General features: G+C 38.3%; 1 protein-coding gene and 1 non-coding gene across 2 annotated transcripts; one reads left to right on the forward strand and one right to left on the reverse strand.

The window, feature by feature from the left end:
• Positions 1-11,576: 11,576 nt before the first annotated feature.
• LOC141635334 (small nucleolar RNA R71) lies at positions 11,577-11,683 on the forward strand. The gene has a single exon (XR_012540030.1). It is a non-coding gene; the product is annotated as a small nucleolar RNA R71 (small nucleolar RNA).
• A 2,981-nt stretch (positions 11,684-14,664) lies between these two features.
• On the reverse strand, positions 14,665-15,966 carry LOC141632182 (uncharacterized). The gene is made up of 2 exons (XM_074444750.1): positions 15,256-15,966; positions 14,665-15,141 (listed from the first exon to the last, which is right to left on the reverse strand). The coding sequence occupies exons 1-2, from the start codon at positions 15,964-15,966 to the stop codon at positions 14,665-14,667; spliced, it is 1,188 nt and encodes a 395-aa protein (XP_074300851.1).
• Positions 15,967-19,715: the final 3,749 nt, after the last annotated feature.

The following is a 19,715-nucleotide window of genomic DNA, read 5'->3' on the forward strand; positions in this document are numbered from 1 at the left end:
AGGAGGAAGACCAATACTCCGTATTTATAAGTCTTGGGGTACTCTATCGAGTAGGTCTTACTCTGTCGAGTAAGGGTAAGTTGCGGAATAAAATAGTTTCTAACCTGTTGGGCACTCGATCGAGTAGCTGGGGCACTCGATCGAGTAGGGGGGTACTCGATCGAGTACCTTGGGTACTCGATCGAGTGTCCGGTTTACGGGGAGTTTTTCGCGGGTTTTTTTAATTATGCGATTAGGGTATTTAAACATAATCGTCGTTGTTCTAATTCACTTTTACCAAAACCTAAAACCTGTTTAAGAGAGAAAGCGATCATCATCTTCCTAATCGCATCCTTAACAATTTCCGGAGTTCAGACGGTCGGTTCGTATCGTAGTTCGTGTCGTTGGATTCCTTGCGTCGAGGGTAAGCTTTTAATATAATTTATATAATGTTTTGCTAGGTTTGGTCAAACCCTAATTTAGGATTTGGGGGTTTTATGAATAGTAAGTAATTGGTAGTCTTTATGTGTTATATGTTAGGAGGAGAATTCGTAGAAGAGGCGTTTTGAGACAAATTTGTAGATACCGTCTGCGTGTTGTGCTTTCCGGTAGGATTTCCTACTCGCATTAGTCCCATGATGGGATATTGGTGATGTCTTTGTAGTTAGTTGTTTGATATGATGATTGTGATTGTGATTGTGATTGTGATTGTGGTTGTGTTTGTTGATGGTTCTCGAGATGCGTTCTCGGTTGAGTGGGGTCACTTGCGGGAGTGATCTCACGCCCTAGTTTCGCCCTTCGTGGAACCCGCCACGAAGGGGATGTGCACATTAATGGACAGGGTTATCGCTCGTGCGATGAGCGGGGCTTAGGTGGGAACGGCTGCGGTCCCCCATCAAATGGCGGCTGTCCAAAGTGGACGGTCGATATTGAGACGATGGGAGTTGGTGGTGTGTGTGTGTGTGTGTGTGACATTCGGTTATCATTTGTCTTATTGTTGTTATCTATATTGATTGTGTGATTAGTACTGACCCCGGTGTTGTTTTGTAAAACTGCGGTGATCCATTCGGGGATGGTGAGCGAGATATTGAACAGTATAGAGATGATACTTGGGATAGCCAGGGATGGCCACGACATGACGATAGAGTCTTCCGCTGTAGTTTAGTATTTATTCACATTTCGATTGAGAATGAGATAGTTTGGCACAATGTATTGTACTTTGATTTGGTTTCGAGGATTGTACTTATTCATTAAATTACTTATAATAAATGTTGTTTCTGTTTTGTCTATTTGATTATCATACCTCGGGCAACCGAGATGGTGATGTCTTCATACCCGAGTGGTCCTGGTAAGGCACTCGGAGTATGGGGTGTTACAAATGGTATCGGAGCGACGATCCCGAAACACGTAACCAATGAACTTAATGAACATAGGGAGTCAATTAAAATGAACCCGGGGTAAAAGTTGTAGGAGCTAGTGCAAAGGCTTGGGAGACGTCCTAAAGTCGCGGGGGTCGCCCTACAATTTTGAACCGGTCACATGGGATATGAGTCGGGATCGCTATGTGCATACTTTGTGTGTTGTGTATCTATATAGTAAGGTGTTGTATGAATCAATGGATGTATACATGTGGAGTATGTGAGATGTGTAGTGAAGGATAATGATGATATGATTATAATTGTCATTGATTGAATACATGAATTGCAAGACGGTTGGTTTATAATGTTGTTTTGAATTGGTTGAAAAGATGAGTTAAGGAATTGCATGAGAATATGAAATTCATGTGGAGGACATGTTTATGTGATGGAAGTGGATTTTCTACTTTTGCTATGTTAGTAACATGTGAATAGGGGATTTCATGTCGTATATTATGTTATTGTGTACGTGAAGTTATAAAATAAGAGCATGTGAGTAAAGCGTGATTGACAAGTTAAATAATCTATGTGCATGATGAATGTTGTTGCTTGGCTTTGAACATAGTAACATATGATTAGCAATACTGGTGTTATGAGATTTGGGTTGTTTTGTTTACCTTGTTGTCGCTTACGTTGTTTGGAACTAAAATCAAATAGTGATGTCGTCTGATTACAACAAAGTTGTCTTTAAACTGTTATAACTTGAGATGCATAAATGATTTTAATGTAATTCCAATTGGAGGTGATAGCTTGTTCTTTTACGATTCTAACGATAGGTCACACGCCCCAATCGACCAAGAAATGAGTGAGTTATGACTGTTTTACAAAAACTGGACAGTGCTGAGAATTGGGGTACTCGATCGAGTATCCTTGGTACTCGATCGAGTAAGGGGGCACTCGATCGAGTACGTTAGTTACTCGATCGAGTAGCCCTGGTGATTTGTTTTACGTGCTTCTGATCTTGACCTACTCGATCGAGTAAGTCCCTTACTCGATCGAGTGGCCTGTACTCGATCTAGTGACCCCTGTTTTGGGTCATATGCTTATCTTTTGACTTCGTTGCATATTATGTTTAATTCAAAGTGGTTATTTTACTTCTTTATGCATTGTTTTACATGTATGTTGGTCTTGACGCGTAAGTTACCCAATCTTGTGGTGTAGTGAGTGGCACCTGTGGTGAGTATGAGTTCGGTGGGAGGACATGAGTTATACGTGGTTGTAATAGATAGTGGAAAAAGAAAAGGAAGATTGTCATGGCTTAATTGAGACATAGAGCATGTTTTCTGAGATGAAATGAGATGAGTGATACGAGTGTGTGTTGAGTAACGTAAAAGTAAGTGAATGTGGGCAATGGATGATGTGAGTATAAGGAACGTGAGAATGAAAGGATTGAGAGTAAGGATAGGGATAGTGACAACTTGAGAGGTGTAAAGAATTATGGAGGGAGGTAGTTAAGAGCCGTGTGGGTTAAGAATATACATAATGAAAGTTCGTTTTAAAGGGGTTGAGAAGAGTGGCATATAGTGAACCTTGTGGAGACATGTCGCGGGGTGGAGATTTGGCTTTATAAGAGATGAAACTATTGTGGGTTTTCCTTGGGCAATTAGCGGTATGAAAGGAATTTTGATTTCTAGAGATGTAAGAAGGGAGATGCAATTGTTGAACAGTAAACGTTGATTCTATGGATGGATTAGTGGCAAGGGTGATTGATGACATAATAAGAGAATATTTGTGGTAAGAAAGAGGGAGATGATATCGATATAAAATAATGGGATTTGAGTTTTGGAGCGATGAGAAGGTAATTGGTGCACTAAAGGGTTAGATAGAAGTAATAAGGAGTTGAGCTATTAAATTGGTATTATTGAGTGTAAAGAAAAAAGAAGGATAAAAGTAAGTGAGAAAAATGTTCACCTGGAGTTATGTGATATAAAGGTAAGGAATCATCGAAATGTGTGATAGTATCACGAGGATGTTAGCTGAAGGTTATATAGGAGTTTCAGGACAACATGATTGATAATGAGTTTCGAGGAATTAAGGGAGTAAGAAGTTGGTGGAGTATTGGCACGATACGAGATATTTGGTGGAGAGTTGGATGACAATACAAATAAGATAGTATTGGGGATAATGTTGAGGTAATTTTGTGGATGGGTTTGCTGTTCGTTATTTGGAATGTTAACCAAAAATAGGAGAAAAACCATGTTATTCGATATGAGTGTAAGAGGTTTGATATACGACAAAGTGGTGGCATTGTGGTGTTATCACTAGTGGTTAAGAGTGATGGTATATTAGAAAGGTAGCAATTCTAAAGAGGTCGATTTGGTAGGGACCTGATTGTTGTGTATGATTGTGAGAGGGTATAAGATGTGGTTAGATGAGACGGATGCTAATAGTTGAATAGTAAAGGTATGGTTATATTTGGCAGGAAGTGATGGTTGTGCGAATTGGGGGATATGTTATGAGGGGCATATGAGTTAAACTCGGGCGACAGGTAACCTTTATTGAGTGGTAACTTACGTGGTCGGGATTGACTAGTTGGTTGTGATTACGGGTCTATGATATGTGTAAATGTTTGTGTGAGGTTCTGACCTCACAAGAAGTGGTATGGTGTGATAATTATAAAGTTGTTTTATGAATGTTCTGTAATATATATGTTGGACACGGTAATTTAATTGAATGATATCCAAAAAGGTAATAATTTGATTAATTGACATGGCTAGTTATAATTTTATGTGTATTAATAACACATGTGTATTCCGTGAAATGGTAGAGATGATGTTCATGAGATGCTTATCTATGTATCCATATAATATGTTGCGTGGTGACTTAATAAAGTGGATTTGAGTAAGTTTTTCTTGTCGAGAAGTTATGCCGAGTCGGTGTTTATGGGAATTGTATGCGATTGTGATATCTATCGGTGTGGTTGTGGTGCCTCGGGTGGTGATCCGGGAACGGTACATAGTCTTTGTGATACGGGTATTTTCGCACTACGGTGTGGGGTGTTGGTGGCGGTATTGTGATGCCGTCACCGGTTGTGGTGGAGTCGACGGATGATTATGATTCGAGTTTCAAAATACATACCGATCATACATAGATTGTTGTTTTATTTGTTGTTGTTTCTGTGAGTTTCAGTTTGGACAAATAGACTATTGTTTTGTTTGCTAATGTTTCTTACAAGTTTCAGTTGGAGAAGGAGGGTAGAGTTTAATATAAAGAGAGTTGTATATGTTTTCGTTGTTGTCATGGTATAGTGACATTCTGTTCATGGGACACGGTTGTGAGAGGTTGTTACAATAATTATGATCTTGTTCTAGTTAAGGTTTCATGAGACATGGTAATGGCAAGTGAGTCGTAGAACATGTGTGGTAATGACCCGAAAGATGCAGGTGGTTCATAATCTTTTGTTGAGACAGTGAGTGTAGGGTATTGGAAATTAGTGTCATGTTAAGTTGTGTATGAGTTTTGCGGTAATGGAAGAAAGAACTTGAGGATCTAGTGTGCGTGTACGTAACGAGTGTGGATCGTGAGTTATGCTTCTGGGAGATAAGTGCCTTACATAGAGAGGTATGTTGTTTTGCAGTAATAATGAAGAGTTGGTATGGTGATTTTGCTACGAGTTTTATGGTATAGGTTAGGTGGTATGCCAAATGAGTTGAGGTATGAGAAATGTTTATGTATGGGAGCCTTGGATATAGGAATGGTGAGTGTTGGGTTTATAGGCGGTTATCTATGACATGTGATGGTGATGAAAATAATGAGAAGATATAACTAAGGATATAGTATTAGTGAGTTACGAGGACGTAACATTTATCTCAAGAGGAGTAGGATGCGATAAAAGAAAATTTGATGATTGTGCATGTCTTAGTATAATTCGAAGGAGAGTTGTATATATTGTGGTTGATGTTGTTAAAAGGCCATGGCCGTGCTTGTAGTAGCGTGATGTTTAGGAGTGTGAGAATATTTCACTAGTGTTGACAGTTGGATGATGAGGTTATGAGTGTGAGTAAACTTCGAGGACGAAGCTCCTTTTAAGGGTGGTAGAATGTAACATTCCGTTTGAGGTCTATGAGTGTCTTGGTATTGGGTTTGATAGTTGATGATATTATGGAGCTAGCAGCATTAGAGGATGGTAGTTGATTATGTATGGAGTGGGTATCGTGAGAGATATATATGTGGTAGATACGATATAGTGAGTCATGTTGTGGAAGTAAACATAGTTGGTAGAATGGGGGTTAAGAGTTCATGTTCTATGTTCGGTCGAGTTCTTGAGTCCTTAGCTAAGTTGTTGTGTCTTGGTCGAGTCAGTATGGTTGTTTTTATGTATGGGTTGAACTTCGGGGACGAAGTTCTTTTAAGGAGGGAAGACTGTAATACTCCGTATTTATAAGTCTTGGGGTACTCTATCGAGTAGGTCTTACTCTGTCGAGTAAGGGTAAGTTGCGGAATAAAATAGTTTCTAACCTGTTGGGCACTCGATCGAGTAGCTGGGGCACTCGATCGAGTAGAAAATACTCGATCGAGTACCTTGGGTACTCGATCGAGTGTCCGGTTTACGGGGAGTTTTTCGCGGGTTTTGTTAATTATGCGATTAGGGTATTTAAACATAATCGTCGTTGTTCTAATTCACTTTTACCAAAACCTAAAACCTGTTTAAGAGAGAAAGCGATCATCATCTTCCTAATCGCATCCTTAACAATTCCCGGGAGTTCGAGACGGTCGGTTCGTATCGTAGTTCGTGTCGTTGGATTCCTTGCGTCGAGGGTAAGCTTTTAATATAATTTATATAATGTTTTGCTAGGTTTGGTCAAACCCTAATTTAGGATTTGGGGGTTTTATGAATAGTAAGTAATTGGTAGTCTTTATGTGTTATATGTTAGGAGGAGAATTCGTAGAAGAGGCGTTTTGAGACAATTTGTAGATACCGTCTGCGTGTTGTGCTTTCCAGGTAGGATTTCCTACTCAGTATTAGTCCCATAATGGGATATTGGTGATGTGCTGTAGTTAGTTGTTTGATATGATGATTGTGATTGTGATTGTGATTGTGATTGTGATTGTGGTTGTGTTTGTTGATGGTTCTCGAGATGCGTTCTCGGCTGAGTGGGGTCACTTGCGGGAGTGATCTCACGCCCTAGTTTCGCCCTTCGTGGAACCCGCCACGAAAGGGGATGTGCACATTAATGGACGGGGTTATCGCTCGTACGATGAGCGGGGCTTAGGTGGAACGGCTGCGGTCCCCCACGGGCGAGGCCGGTCCAGGGACGGTCGGTATTGAGACGATGGGAGTTGGTGGTGTGTGTGTGTGTGTGTGTGACGGTTCAAATTTGTCTGTTTGTCTTATTATTGTTATTTATATTGATTGTGTGATTAGTACCGACCCGGTGTTGTTTTGTAAAACCTGCGGTGATCCATTCGGGGATGGTGAGCGAGATATTGAACAGTATAGAGATGATAATCTTTGGGATAGGCTGGGATGGCCACGACATGACGATAGAGTCTTCCGCTGTAGTTTAGTATTTATTCACATTTCAGTTGAGAACAGATAGTTTGGCATAATGTATTGTACTTTCAGTTTGGTTTCGAGGATTGTACTTATTCATTAAATTACTTATAATAAATGTTTTTTCTGTTTTGTCTATTTGATTATCATACCTCGGGCAACCGAGATGGTGATGTCTTCATACCTGAGTGGTCCTAGTAAGGCACTCGGAGTATGGGGGTGTTACAAATACACTATTTTTTTTAGAAAAGATCATTATCATTAATAAAAAGTCATACGACATCTACAACATATGCCATGCTCAATCGGATACAAATCGATTACAACCATAGGAAATAAATTCTTGTTAAAAGAATGAAACACTGCAACAGAGTCTCTATCATCGATTCTCCGCAAAAGGCTTTCATCCATAAGAGGGTCTCCGAATCTTCCTTGACGAGTATCCATTTCTTCTGACGTGATTGATTGTAGCCATGAATCGGGCCAAATATGTAAAACCATATAACGATCTATAACAACGCTGATCTTCTGCTGACTTATTAGAAAACTGTAAATGAACCAGAAAACGAAAGCTCTCAAACTGAAAGAAAGAAGGACACCACCGATAGACGGGGACAGAGCCCTCAGAAAGAGAGACGAAAAAAAACAAAAGCGGAAATAAAACAAAAACATAAAGGAAACAAAGCGGAACACAGGAGAAAAAAATAGAAGCCACCGCCTCCCTACCAACCCACAACACCGCCAGATCCAAGCACCACCCTGCCACACCACCTCAACAAACTCATCCGACAGGAACCAAATAGCCCACATACACCACGCAGACCGAGAGGAACGGGCAGACCCGTACGATCCAGAACCGGGTGTCCGTAAGAAAGGGGAGGAGGGTTAATCGGAAGAGCGGAGACGGGTCGCCGGAGAAACGTCTTGAGAGACTACATCCCCGGGGACATGGTAGGGGGTTGATGGGTGGCGGTGGGAGGAAGGAGGAGAATGGTGGCAGCAAAGAGGGAGGATTTAGGGTTTTGTTTTTTAGAGAGGAGGGAGAGAGAAAACTAGAGAGAGACGTTAATGGGTAATACACTAATTTTAAGTAAAGGTTAATTAAGTTACCAACTCTAGTTTAGCTAGTCTATTACACCGATCTACTTAGTTTGTCCCAATTAGCAATTTCTGAACTCAAACTTATATAATTAGTTAATTACACCTCTCCTCTATTAAATTAAACAGTTTAAACAGCAATAATAGAGACGGGTATTACAGAGGTATTCTTGCAAACGAAGTATCAAGGACAAAAAGTATCTACAATGGCCTTATATACACTTGTCAAGTTTCCCAATTAGGCATTTTCATAAAATTTTACCTAAATGCAACTACATGCCATGATGCAAACTATTTATGAACATCCTAATGCATTTGCTCTACCATCTACATGCCACATAAACTAATAAATCCCCTAACAACACATTGGCACACAATCGCCATATTCTCCAAAATACACTTTATATCCTCAACATACATGCCCATCCTCCTCAAATGTAACAAATGAAAAGATATGGAAGGAAAAGAGGGTTTAAAATGATCATACCACGGCGTCTTCACATTCCCTTGTGATGTTTCAATTGAAGTGATGTACCAATGCGAGAAGAGAACAAAAGCACATGTATATACAATTCTACACTAATATGGTAATTAACATGTTTTTGTCTTTCTGAAATATTCAATTTTTTTTTTTGAAATTTTTGATTTTTTTTAAAGGAAGGTGCAATAAAATAAATAACATGTTTTTGAAATTTTCAAATTTTTCAAATTTTTATGGTTTTTATATAATGAATCCCTTCTTCACAGCTAAAACGTGACATTGTCCTTAATGGAACAAATGTAGGGAGGGAACTAAAATTCATGTAAAGTATAAGTAAGGGAAGAGAATATATACAATTTGTTGGTTCTTGAGGGACTCCACCAAACCTCTCATTCAAAATTTTGTTTCTTGAATCTCCAAGTGGCATGATCCATGCCACTCAAGGCATAGATGAGTCGGTCAAAGGCTCTAGCGAAAGCCTCAAATAGACACAAGTAGGGCCAAGCTATCGTGAACCACCACCAACTAGTTTTCCAACACTTCTTTTCATGGTTCCTTCTACCCTTCTTGGTATCGTTTCTCGGGTGCTCTTGGTGAGTAGGACCCTTTATCTTGGAATGGTGGTTAGGAGGTAAGAGGAACATAATCTCATAAGCTTCAAAGTTTGATGATATCTCCTCATGGTAATCAAGGTAAAAGAAATATTGGAGAATAGGAGGTGGAGGAGTCAACTTCTCAACATTGAGGTTCAAAATGCTATTATTCATACCATATTTCTCTTGACTCTCCATGTGAACCGAACCATTCCCGAAGAGGAGAGCCTCAATTTCTTCCAAGTTAGAGTCAAAACTATAAAAATCATAGTTTTTCTCATGGCACCTCAACTCTCCAAGTATGGCAAGCTCAAACTCATCAACTTCCATTTCCCAAGTTTTACCTTTTTCCCCACACTTGCCATTGACACATACTTCTTCTTCAAGGATTTTGAAAGGAGATAGAAGTAGGAGGTCTTCCTCATCATCATTTTAAATGTCCCAAATAGGGGGACCAAGTTCTACAAAACTTCCCTCCCCACACTTATCATTTTGCAAGGAGTCTTCATATATGTCCCAATTAGGAGAGCCAAGTTCATCTTCATAATTTGGTCCATGACCAATCAATAATTCCCAATCTTCATCATTTCTCTAATTCTCAAATACATCTTTAATGACATTCAGTGATCAAACACTCTCAAACATAGGCTTGGAGGTGCCTCCCATCAAATAGAACTCAATTACATTCTCTCCCACGTTGATAGAGAGCTTCCCCTTCTTCACATCAATCACAACTCCTCCGGTAGCCATAAATGGTCTCCCGAGTATGATGGGAGTTTGGTGATCTTGGGGGATATCCATCACAACAAAATCAGTCGGAATGTAGAAATTTCCAACTTTGGACACCCTTGGGATATTGAACCGATCGATCGGCGAGTTACAATATCATAGAAGTGGAAATCATCTCACTTAAGCCTAGTTTTATTGCAATAGGGAGTGGTAAGATGCTAACACTTGCACCTAAATCACAAAGTGCCCTCTTGATGTTCACGTTGCCAAGCATGCATGGGATAGAAAAACTACGCGGGTCTTGTAATTTTTTTGGCATGTGATTGAGTAGCACCGCGCTACACTCCTCCGTGAAAGCAATAGTACCATCACCTTTAATACCCCTTTTCCTTGTCAAGACATCCTTGCGGAACTTAGTGTAGAGTGGCATGTGGGTCACTACCTCGGTGAAAGGTAGTGGGACTTCAAGTTTCTTTAACATATCCAAGAACTTGGAGAATTTCTTCTCTTCATACGTTACTCTACCTCTCTTGGGAAATGGTAATGGAGGGGTATGGGTCTTGTTATAAGGTGAGGTTTGCTTGGTGTCATAATTGTTTTTGGCTTCTTTTTATTCTCCTTTTTTACCAACCTTGTCAACCACCATTTTTTCCAAGATAAAATTCTCATCCTCCTCAAGTTGTTCACTCACTATCCCTTTCTTGGAGTTCTCAACTCTTGTTCCCTTTGCATCTTTATTCCTCCTTGGTTCTTCCAATTCTTTTCCGCCTCTCAAGGTGATCGTATGGACATGTTGATGAGGTGGTAGTTCATCTTTGGGGTTAGAGACTTGAATTATAAGGGAGTGTGGCCTTATTGGAGGATTAGTGGCCCTTTTGTTAGCCATATAAGAATCAAGTGTCCTTTGGTTGGCTTGGACATTTGTGAGGTCGGATTTTAGAAGCTTTAATTGTTGGTCCACTTGAGCTTCTCTTTGTTGGGATCTAGCATCCAATCTTTCAACATTATCTCAATGGAAGAATTGGCATTTGGTGGTTCAATGAATGGTGGTTCGTAAGGTTTTTGGAATTGTTGTTTTGGAGTTGGGTAAGGATTTTGTTGATGTTGGGAGTTTTGGTTATGAGGTGGAATGTGGGAATGGTTGTTTTATTGTGGAGGCCTTTGAAATTCGGGTTTGTTTGGGGGCAAGTATTATTGAGCTTGCTAATTAGGGTCCAAATATTGACCCTCATAAAAAGGCCTTAGATCTTGGTTCGGTAGCGCTCGGTAGAGGGTTTCATGGCGTTGGTAGGAGAATTGATTTGGTTGTTGATCTTGTAAATCATAGCATTCTTGTGGGTAAGAGGGACATATATCATGGGTGTGACATATGCCACCACAAGTCTCACAAATCGGTTGTGGAAGATAGTCTCTTGGAGGGGACCTTGGGTGAGTATGGAACCTTGGTGGAGATCTCGGTCTTTGAACATAATAGACCTTGGAGTGACTTGGTCTCTCATCATGGTAGGCATTTTCATGTTTCTTCTCCTCCATAACGCTATCAAATTTCTTTGACAACTCATCCAATTTGAGCTTGGTCTCCAAATTCTAGGCTAGAAGGCCCTCTTCCTCTACTTTCACTTTCCCTTGATCCACAGCTATTTTTCATTTTCGAGATGTTTTGAATCGTCTCCGTAATTGCCGCATTATTCATGCTATCAAAGTTGCCTCCGGAAGCCGCCACGATCATATCCTTAAACCTTGGTTCAAGAGTTTGAAGGAAGGTTTGGGTGGTCATCCACTTTGGAATACCATGATATGGACAAGAAGTAAGGAGGTCTCTAAAGTGCTCCCAAGCTTCACTTAAGTTCTCAAGATCCTTTTGCTTGAAAGTTTGAATCTCATGTCTTATCCTTGCGGTTTTGGATGGAGGGTAAAACTTCTGGATGAAAGCCTTACAAAGGCTAGCCCAAGTAGTGAAAGTACCGGGTTCATGAGAATTAAACCACTTTCTTGCATTGTCTTTCAAGGAGAAAGGGAATAACATGAGAATAATTTGGTCTTCGGAGACACCATTATGCTTGATTGTATAACAACCCGACCCACCACTGTCGTAACACAACCCCAATAAGATGGGTGTGCACTTTTGGGCCCATTAGTTTGTCCTTACTTAAGCCCAAAAGCACAAGGCGTTGTTACTAAGTGGTGGGTGGTAGCCCTTCTAAATATCTCATAAGCCACTCAATTTCCCAATGTGGCAGAACTTCCATCTCAATCTCTTCGGGTGTTACAGATTGTGCCCACCTTCTCCATAAACATGACCAAGTGGCCATAAGCATCTTCATTCTTTTTCCCATGGAAGGTATCTTGTTGGATGAAAGAGATGACATGGTGACGAAGCTCAAAGGTGTTTGGGGCAATTACTCCATAGTTGATTATCGAGCAAGACTGGTTAGGGCCCAACCTATTGTAGTAGCCCATTGATTGGTCCGTCATGTCATCATTCACAAGGTTGTTTATGGGTTGAATTGAGGTATTTAGTGATGTAGATGAATTGGTATTATTGGTATGATGTGAGTGGGTGGGTGTGTTTATGGGGGAGATGATTAGGGAATGGTTTGTTGGAATGATAAGGGGGTTTAAGATGGAAAAAGAGGGTGGTAGATTTAGAGAATCAATTGTGGATATTAGTGTGTTTTGAGAGGGTGTAAGGATGGGTGGGGATCTTCCCAAATATGAAAGTGCCAACCGTCTTCTTGTCTGGGAAGTCTTCTCAATCTCTCGATCAAAAGGGAAAAGAGAACCGGTATTTTTTTTCGGTGGAATGTAAGTACTATTAAGCTCAAAAATATCCAATTTACAACTGTTTCCCCACTTTCAACTAAGCAAATCTAACTCCTATAATATATTAGTATGTAACAAAATTAACATCATTATAAGAATCATATCTTTGTACACCAGGACTTATCATCAGCCTTCATAGAACCCTGATGAACACCAACCATACGCTGTTTGCAGTCAGTTTGTACCAGTTGAGCTATCTTGCTAGGATGCATGACATACCCCTCCAATCTACAGATATTTCGATTATGCCAGATATGATAACACGTGCTCACCATAGCTGCCATAGCAATTTGTCTTTTGAACATAGATGGACATTTCAAACAAATGAGTTTCTTCCAACTCTAAAAGTGCGGTACCAGGAATTCCTAACCAGATACCTACTCTTTGAAAACATTGCCTTACAAAAATACACGCCTGAAATAAATGTTCATGAGTCTCCATTTCCACACAACAAAGAAAACAATCAGTATTATCAACTATCCCCATCTTGTGGAGTCTATCCAAAGTGAGTACTCTCTGATGCTGTATGAGCCAAATAATGAAGCTGCATTTTGGGACATTGTATCTATTCCATACCATATTGTACCAGGGAACTTTTAGAGTAGGTTCTTGCATTAGCCATTTGTACCCATCAACAATAGTATAACATTGATCACTGCCACGCCATTTGCCATTAATGTATCCATTCTTAAGTGTTTCTTTCACTTCACAGATCTTACGCCAAGCCCAGAAACTGTAAGCAGTAGGTCTATATGTCATCCAGGGAGTTCCTTTAATATATATATTGTTAATCCATCTGATCCAGAGGTGATCTGATTTGCTTGCAATCCACCAGACCAACATTTCAACGGCTGCCACATTCCACAGTTTACTGTCAATTATTCCCAAACCCCCATTCTTTTTACCTTTACATAGAATATTCCAAGCCACTAAGGGAGCTTTAGAGTACTTGGCCTCACCTTCCTAGAGAAAAGTCCTACATAATGCCTGTATTCTATCCATAACACCCACAGGCAGGACAAAAATCTGAGACCAGTGATTATGAATAGTTGAGAGGACAGACTTAACCAAAATCAATCTGCCTGAGTATGAAATTTTCCTGCTGTTCCACCCTCTGATCCTCTTAATCATTCTGTCCACCAATATATTGCAATCAGCTTTAGTAAGTCTCTTATGAGAAATTTGAACTCCCAAATATTTAAATGGAAACACCCCTTTCTTAAACCCAGTGCCATGGAGAAGTTTATGTACAGTATCAGCTTTAATGCCATTGCAGTAAAAATAAGACTTATTAGAGTTTATAGCTAATCCAGAAGCATTAGAGAACCTCTTAAACATATCCATAACAGTGAACACCGATTTGAGATCACCTTTACAGAACATGAGTAAGTCGTTGGCAAACATAAGATGAGTCAGTTTGAGGTTCTTACACAAGGGATGGTATTTGAAGCTAGGCATCCTACCAACCAAAGCAAGAAGTCTGCTTAGATACTACATGCAAATAGTGAAGAGAAGGGGAGACATTGGATCCCCTTGTCTCAAACCTTTGCATCCTTTGAAAAACCCATGAACCTGACCATTTAGAACAATGGAATAGCTAGGAGTACTCACACACTGCATAATCAGATTAACCAACTTAGGAGGATAATTGAGAGCTTCTAGCATTTGTTGAACAAAGATCCATTAAATTGAATCATATGATATCCTCAAGTCAACTTTCATCAAACACCTAGCTAAGATACTCTTCCTAGCATACATTCTCACTAAGTCTTGACTGATTAGTATGTTTCCCAAAATACTTCTTCCTTTTATGAAAGCACACTGAGCTGGATTAACAATGCTGGTAAGGCTTCCACTTAATCTAGTGTACAGAACCTTGGATATAACCTTATAAATAGTATTACAACATGCAATTGGCCTAAACTCTCTAACTGATTTAGGACTCTCAACTTTAGGAAGTAATACCAGGTTGGTGCAATTGATTTGCTTCAACATTTTTCCATGAATAAAGAAGTCCTGCACAGGTAGATAAATATCTCCCTTAACAGTCTCTCACCCTGCCTTAAAAAAACAACTTGTGAAACCATCAGGACCTGGGCTTTTATCATCAGGAATGGAAAACAATGCCTGCTTGATTTCAAGTTTACTAGGTACCTTGCACATTTCCTCCCAATCACCAGGATCCACCAATTTACCTTGCCTCACCACCTGTTTGTAAAAGTTACTTGTAGGAGCTTTGGTGCCAAGGAGATCAGAATAATAATCCACAAATGCCTGCAAAACCTCAATAGGCTCCTTACATTCCTGACCCATACTATTCTCAATGTAAAGAACTTTATTTTGGACCTGCCTCTTCCTAATAGCCTGGTGAAATAATCCAGAATTAGAATCCCCATCTTTTGCCCAGGCACATTTAGATTTTTGTCTGAGGAAATCATCTCTACCATCAGCCAGGAAATAGTATGATTCCCTAATCTGCCTTTCCATATCAATGAGACTCTTGTTAGTAGGATCCTTCTGAAGCTGAAGCTGATGGTCAAGTAACAGATGTTAGGCCACATCAGCATTTCTCTTTATATCAGAAAACATGTCTCTATTTAAATTCTTTCGTAATGGCTTCAGCATTTTGAGTTTAGTAACAACTTTGAACATAGCAGCCCCACTAACAGTTAAGCCCCAGCCTTTCTCCAATATGCTATGGAATTCAGGGACTTTAGTCCACATATTAAAGAATTTGAAAGGCTTATTATGTCCATTTCCACCACTCATACCATAGGAAATAATGCAGAGGCAATGATCAAAGGTCCCTTCAGGATAAAAGTGTGCACTCCAATCAGGCCATTGAGTAATCCAGTCACTATTAACAAGTACTCTATCAATACGACTAAACACCCTAGTAGCAATAGGTTGTTTATTGTTCCATGTAAAAAATGCACCTGTAGACTTCATATCTTGCAAATCACAGTAGTTCAGAGTAGATTGGAAAGGCATCATCTCATCATGCTTGACAATTTTACCCAATCTTTCATTAGCATACAACACATTATTAAAATCTACTAAGACCACCCAAGGACCACCACCATACAATCTAATCAGAGCTGGCCATAGTGGTATCCTCTCTTCAATTTTATTAAAACCATAGACATAAGTAACTGCAAACAACTGGCCAGTATGTTTAACCTTAACATGAAGATGAATATATTGAGCATCATATTCCACTACATCCACCTCTAAATTATTTGATTTCCACATAACCCAGATTCTACCTCCTGAGTATACATTAGTATTAGTAGCAAAACTCCAATTATGACACACCTGATTAATTACTCTATTTATAGACCTAGGTTTTACCATGGTCTCTAAGAGCCTAAACAGATCAACATCATGTTGATGAAGAAACCACTTGATATCTTTTTGTTTAAGAACACTATTCAGGCCCCTTATATTCCATACTCCAAATTTAAACTTGGGAATAAGAGGCTACTCCTCCCCCTCCTTTATCAACCATTTCAGCATCATCAGTAGCTCCAGCCAATTGAGCATTAAAATTCGTTGTGAATGCTCCTTCAGTTCCTTTTACCACCCTAGATTCATGACGAGTTATCCTGGTTATTATTCTAGCAGGGGTAAATTTAGAACTCTGAACATGTGCATGCACTGGAGTAATAATTGGGGTAGCCAGAACAGGTGTTCTAGGTGTAGTCCTCAAATTTGGGTCAGGAAGGACACCAGCCTCTTTAGGAAGAGGAGGGAAATCCTTAGGATCCAGTTCAGAGTGTGTAGTATTCACTTTAGGCCTCCAAACCTGTCTCTGTGGTTGTTGACTAGGTCTCCCAGCCCTCACTAATTTCTTCCTGCAAGCATTAGTAGGGTGGCCAATTCCTTTGCATTGTTGACAGGTAATGGGTAACCAGTCATACTCAATAGGCACAGTAACTTCCACCCCAATCTCATCTTCAAACCTAATTTTGGTCGGAAAGTGCTGGTCAATCTCAACCTCAACCATAGTTCTAGCAAAACCTAAGAGAGTCTTATCTAGAGTAGAATCATCAATACGAATAAATCGCCCAATTAATCCAGATAACTTCTCTAAACATTTTGCCCCCCAGAATTTAAGATCCAAACCAACCAATTTGACCCATATAGGAACCTTCATAGCAGAAATATTAGAAATTCGAGTAGCAGGGTCCCAGGGTTTAATCACAATCGGTTTTCCATCAAATAAGAACATACCATTAGCAAGAACTAATTTATGGTGCTCAGCCTTGGCAAATCTTACCACAAATAGTCCATTAGGAAGGAATGATATCTTGGATATATCATATGGTGCCCAGATTCTTCTCAGAAATCCTTCCAAAACTTCTCGTGGTGGATTTGCCTCCATCACATACCCATATAATGCCAATTTCCAATATGCAATTTCCTCCTGGACATCTTCCATTGACAGCTTTTAGATGCTAGGTTGAGCTTCAGCTTCCTCAGCAACATCTTCAACAATCGGTTCCAGACGAGGCGAAGATTTCTTCTTCCCATTAGAAACCTCAACCCAATTATCAGGATTATCCGAGAGTACAAGCCCATCAATTAGAACCTTCTCCACTTCTGCTTGTATCATCTCCTCAACCTATTGCCTAACTTGCTCAATTTCAATATCTAGGGTTTCAACCTAAATCGAGGATTCCGCTATGTTATTGTTACTAGAATTAATTTGTTGTAATTGATTAATATTTGAATTATTACTACTATTATTATTATTAGATGATGAACTATTATTTTTATTTGATTTAGTATTTTTGTCCATTACAGCAGGATAAGACGTAGCTTTTTTCCGAGCCATTGCTGCGAAACAGTTGATGCCTACAAATCAGAGAATTTTCCCTCTCTAACTTTCTCTCTCATCATGCCTTTTTTTAACTAAGAGAACCGGTATTGGACCTATACATACACTCAAAGAAAGATCAAATGGTCCTAATGCAATGAATGCACTAGGACAAAGGTGAAAAAACAAGTAAATAATAAACTAAGCCTAGAAGCAAACAATTAATCTAATCCAATATCGTCGTCCCCGACAAAGGAGCCAAAAACTTGATAGAAGTTTATATTTACTCCTCCCACAAGTGTACGGTTTTACCCGTTGTACTATTATGAGGGTCGAACCATAAGGATGGAAATTATGGTTCTTAGATTGGTTGTTAATTTCTAGTTTAGTTCTAGCAAGAGCTTTGAAGGATTGATAAACTAGTTGGTAATAAGACTACAACTAAGAGCATGTAAATGAACTAGATGATGCTAAAACGATTAAAATATAAATTAAAGAAACTAGGGTGGTTGGGTTCACTTGTGTTGATAACAGATCGAGTCTTGGCATAGATTAACAACTAATTAAGGCAAATTTAAAGGTAATTCTCACCCTTCAGTGTGAGACTAACCCAAGGCTTAGGATAATCGAACTCTCGCTCTAATTACCCATTACCCACTATTCGTCATATAATATCTAAGCACAGGTTAAGCTCTCACCCAACAAGTAATAAATAATAGAAGGACTCAAATTCTCATTCAAGCATTTCCACAAACATCTTGTATGCATGACAATTAGAAGAGAAATTACCCATGAATTACTTGTTTGTTCAAGCCAATAGTCTACCTATATTAACCACACAAGATTCCTCTCCACCCTAGTATTACACTACTCAAACATGGTAATGAAAATGGAAACAAAAGATGAACAATTCAACAGGTAAATAACACGAGGAGGCATAATGTAAAGACAAGTAATTAAGCAACAATGAACATGTAAATAAATGAAAGAAAGTGAAATTAGGAGAAGGATTATACCAACAATGCTTAAATGTGCAAACTTTGGTTTAAATAAGGAGGATGAATCTCTTCTTCCTTCCAATTACACCCCAATAACAATGTAAACTAATGAGAATAGTAGATCTTAACTAAACTAGAGAGTAATGAAACTAATAATGAAGAAAGATTACAACTTTATTGAAGGAAAATTAAATAGAGAAATATTCTACGGTTCTTGTCTTACAAAATAAGAGAGTAGAAAATAATATGAGAGAGTCTTACTAATCTAATGTGTATGAGAGTGTAATCAAGTAATAACTAGAGTGTCCTAATATACTAGTTTAATAATATTATTAATACAATTACTAATAATAATAATAATAATAATAATAATAATAATAATAATAATAACAATAAAAATAATAACAATAAAAATAATAACAATAAAAATAATAACTATAATAATAATAACTATAATAATAATAATCATAATAATAATAATAATAATAATAATAATAATAATAATAATAAGAATAACAAGAATAATAATAACAATAACAATAACAATAACAATAACAATAACAATAACAACAATAACAATAACAACAATAACAATAATAACAATAATAATAATAATAATAATAAAATAATAATAATAAAATAATAATAATAAAAATAATAATAATAATAATAATAATAATAATAATAATAATAATAATAATAATAATAATAATAATAATAATAATAATAATAATAATAATAATAATAATAATAATAATAATAATAATAATAATAATAATAATAATAATAATAATAATAATAATAATAATAATAATAATAATAATAATAATAATAATAATAATAATAATAATAATAATAATAATAATAATAATAATAATAATAATAATAATAATAATAATAATAATAATAATAATAATAATAATAATAATAATGGATTCTGTAATAATGAGTGTGACTAGAACCATCGACCTTATGGATTCTGTCGCAAGGATTGATGACCCATTGTGTGAGTTGCTTCTGCTTCGGACTTGTACTGGTATTTCTAGACTTTACTTTGCCCTGCGAACTTGTTCTCCACGTGTCTTTCGGTCGGCCCAGCTTTCTTTTGATGTGGCACTTCGTTCAAGCTTGGAAGGTATTGTCACTGTATCTGGGCCTAGTTTTGGGGATTGTCAGTGGCGGCTTGCCCCATTTCCTATTTATTTTGGTGGGCTCGGGGTTTATGTGGCCGGGGATGTCATGCGCTATGCTTTCCTGGCGTCCCGTTTGCAGTCTGCCGAGTTGCA

This window comes from Silene latifolia, chromosome Y (assembly GCF_048544455.1).
Source record: "Silene latifolia isolate original U9 population chromosome Y, ASM4854445v1, whole genome shotgun sequence".
Classification (NCBI taxonomy): domain Eukaryota; kingdom Viridiplantae; phylum Streptophyta; class Magnoliopsida; order Caryophyllales; family Caryophyllaceae; genus Silene; species Silene latifolia.

Bases quoted from the DNA above. Each gene is read 5' to 3' on its own strand.
- LOC141632182 (XM_074444750.1), bottom strand. From the start codon at position 15,966: ATGGTAAAACCTAGGTCTATAAATAGAGTAATTAATCAGGTGTGTCAT. The intron at 15,142-15,255 runs GTTGTTACTAAA...CTTGACCATCAG, and splicing joins GTGGGGCTGCTATGTTCAAA to CTTCAGCTTCAGAAGGATCC.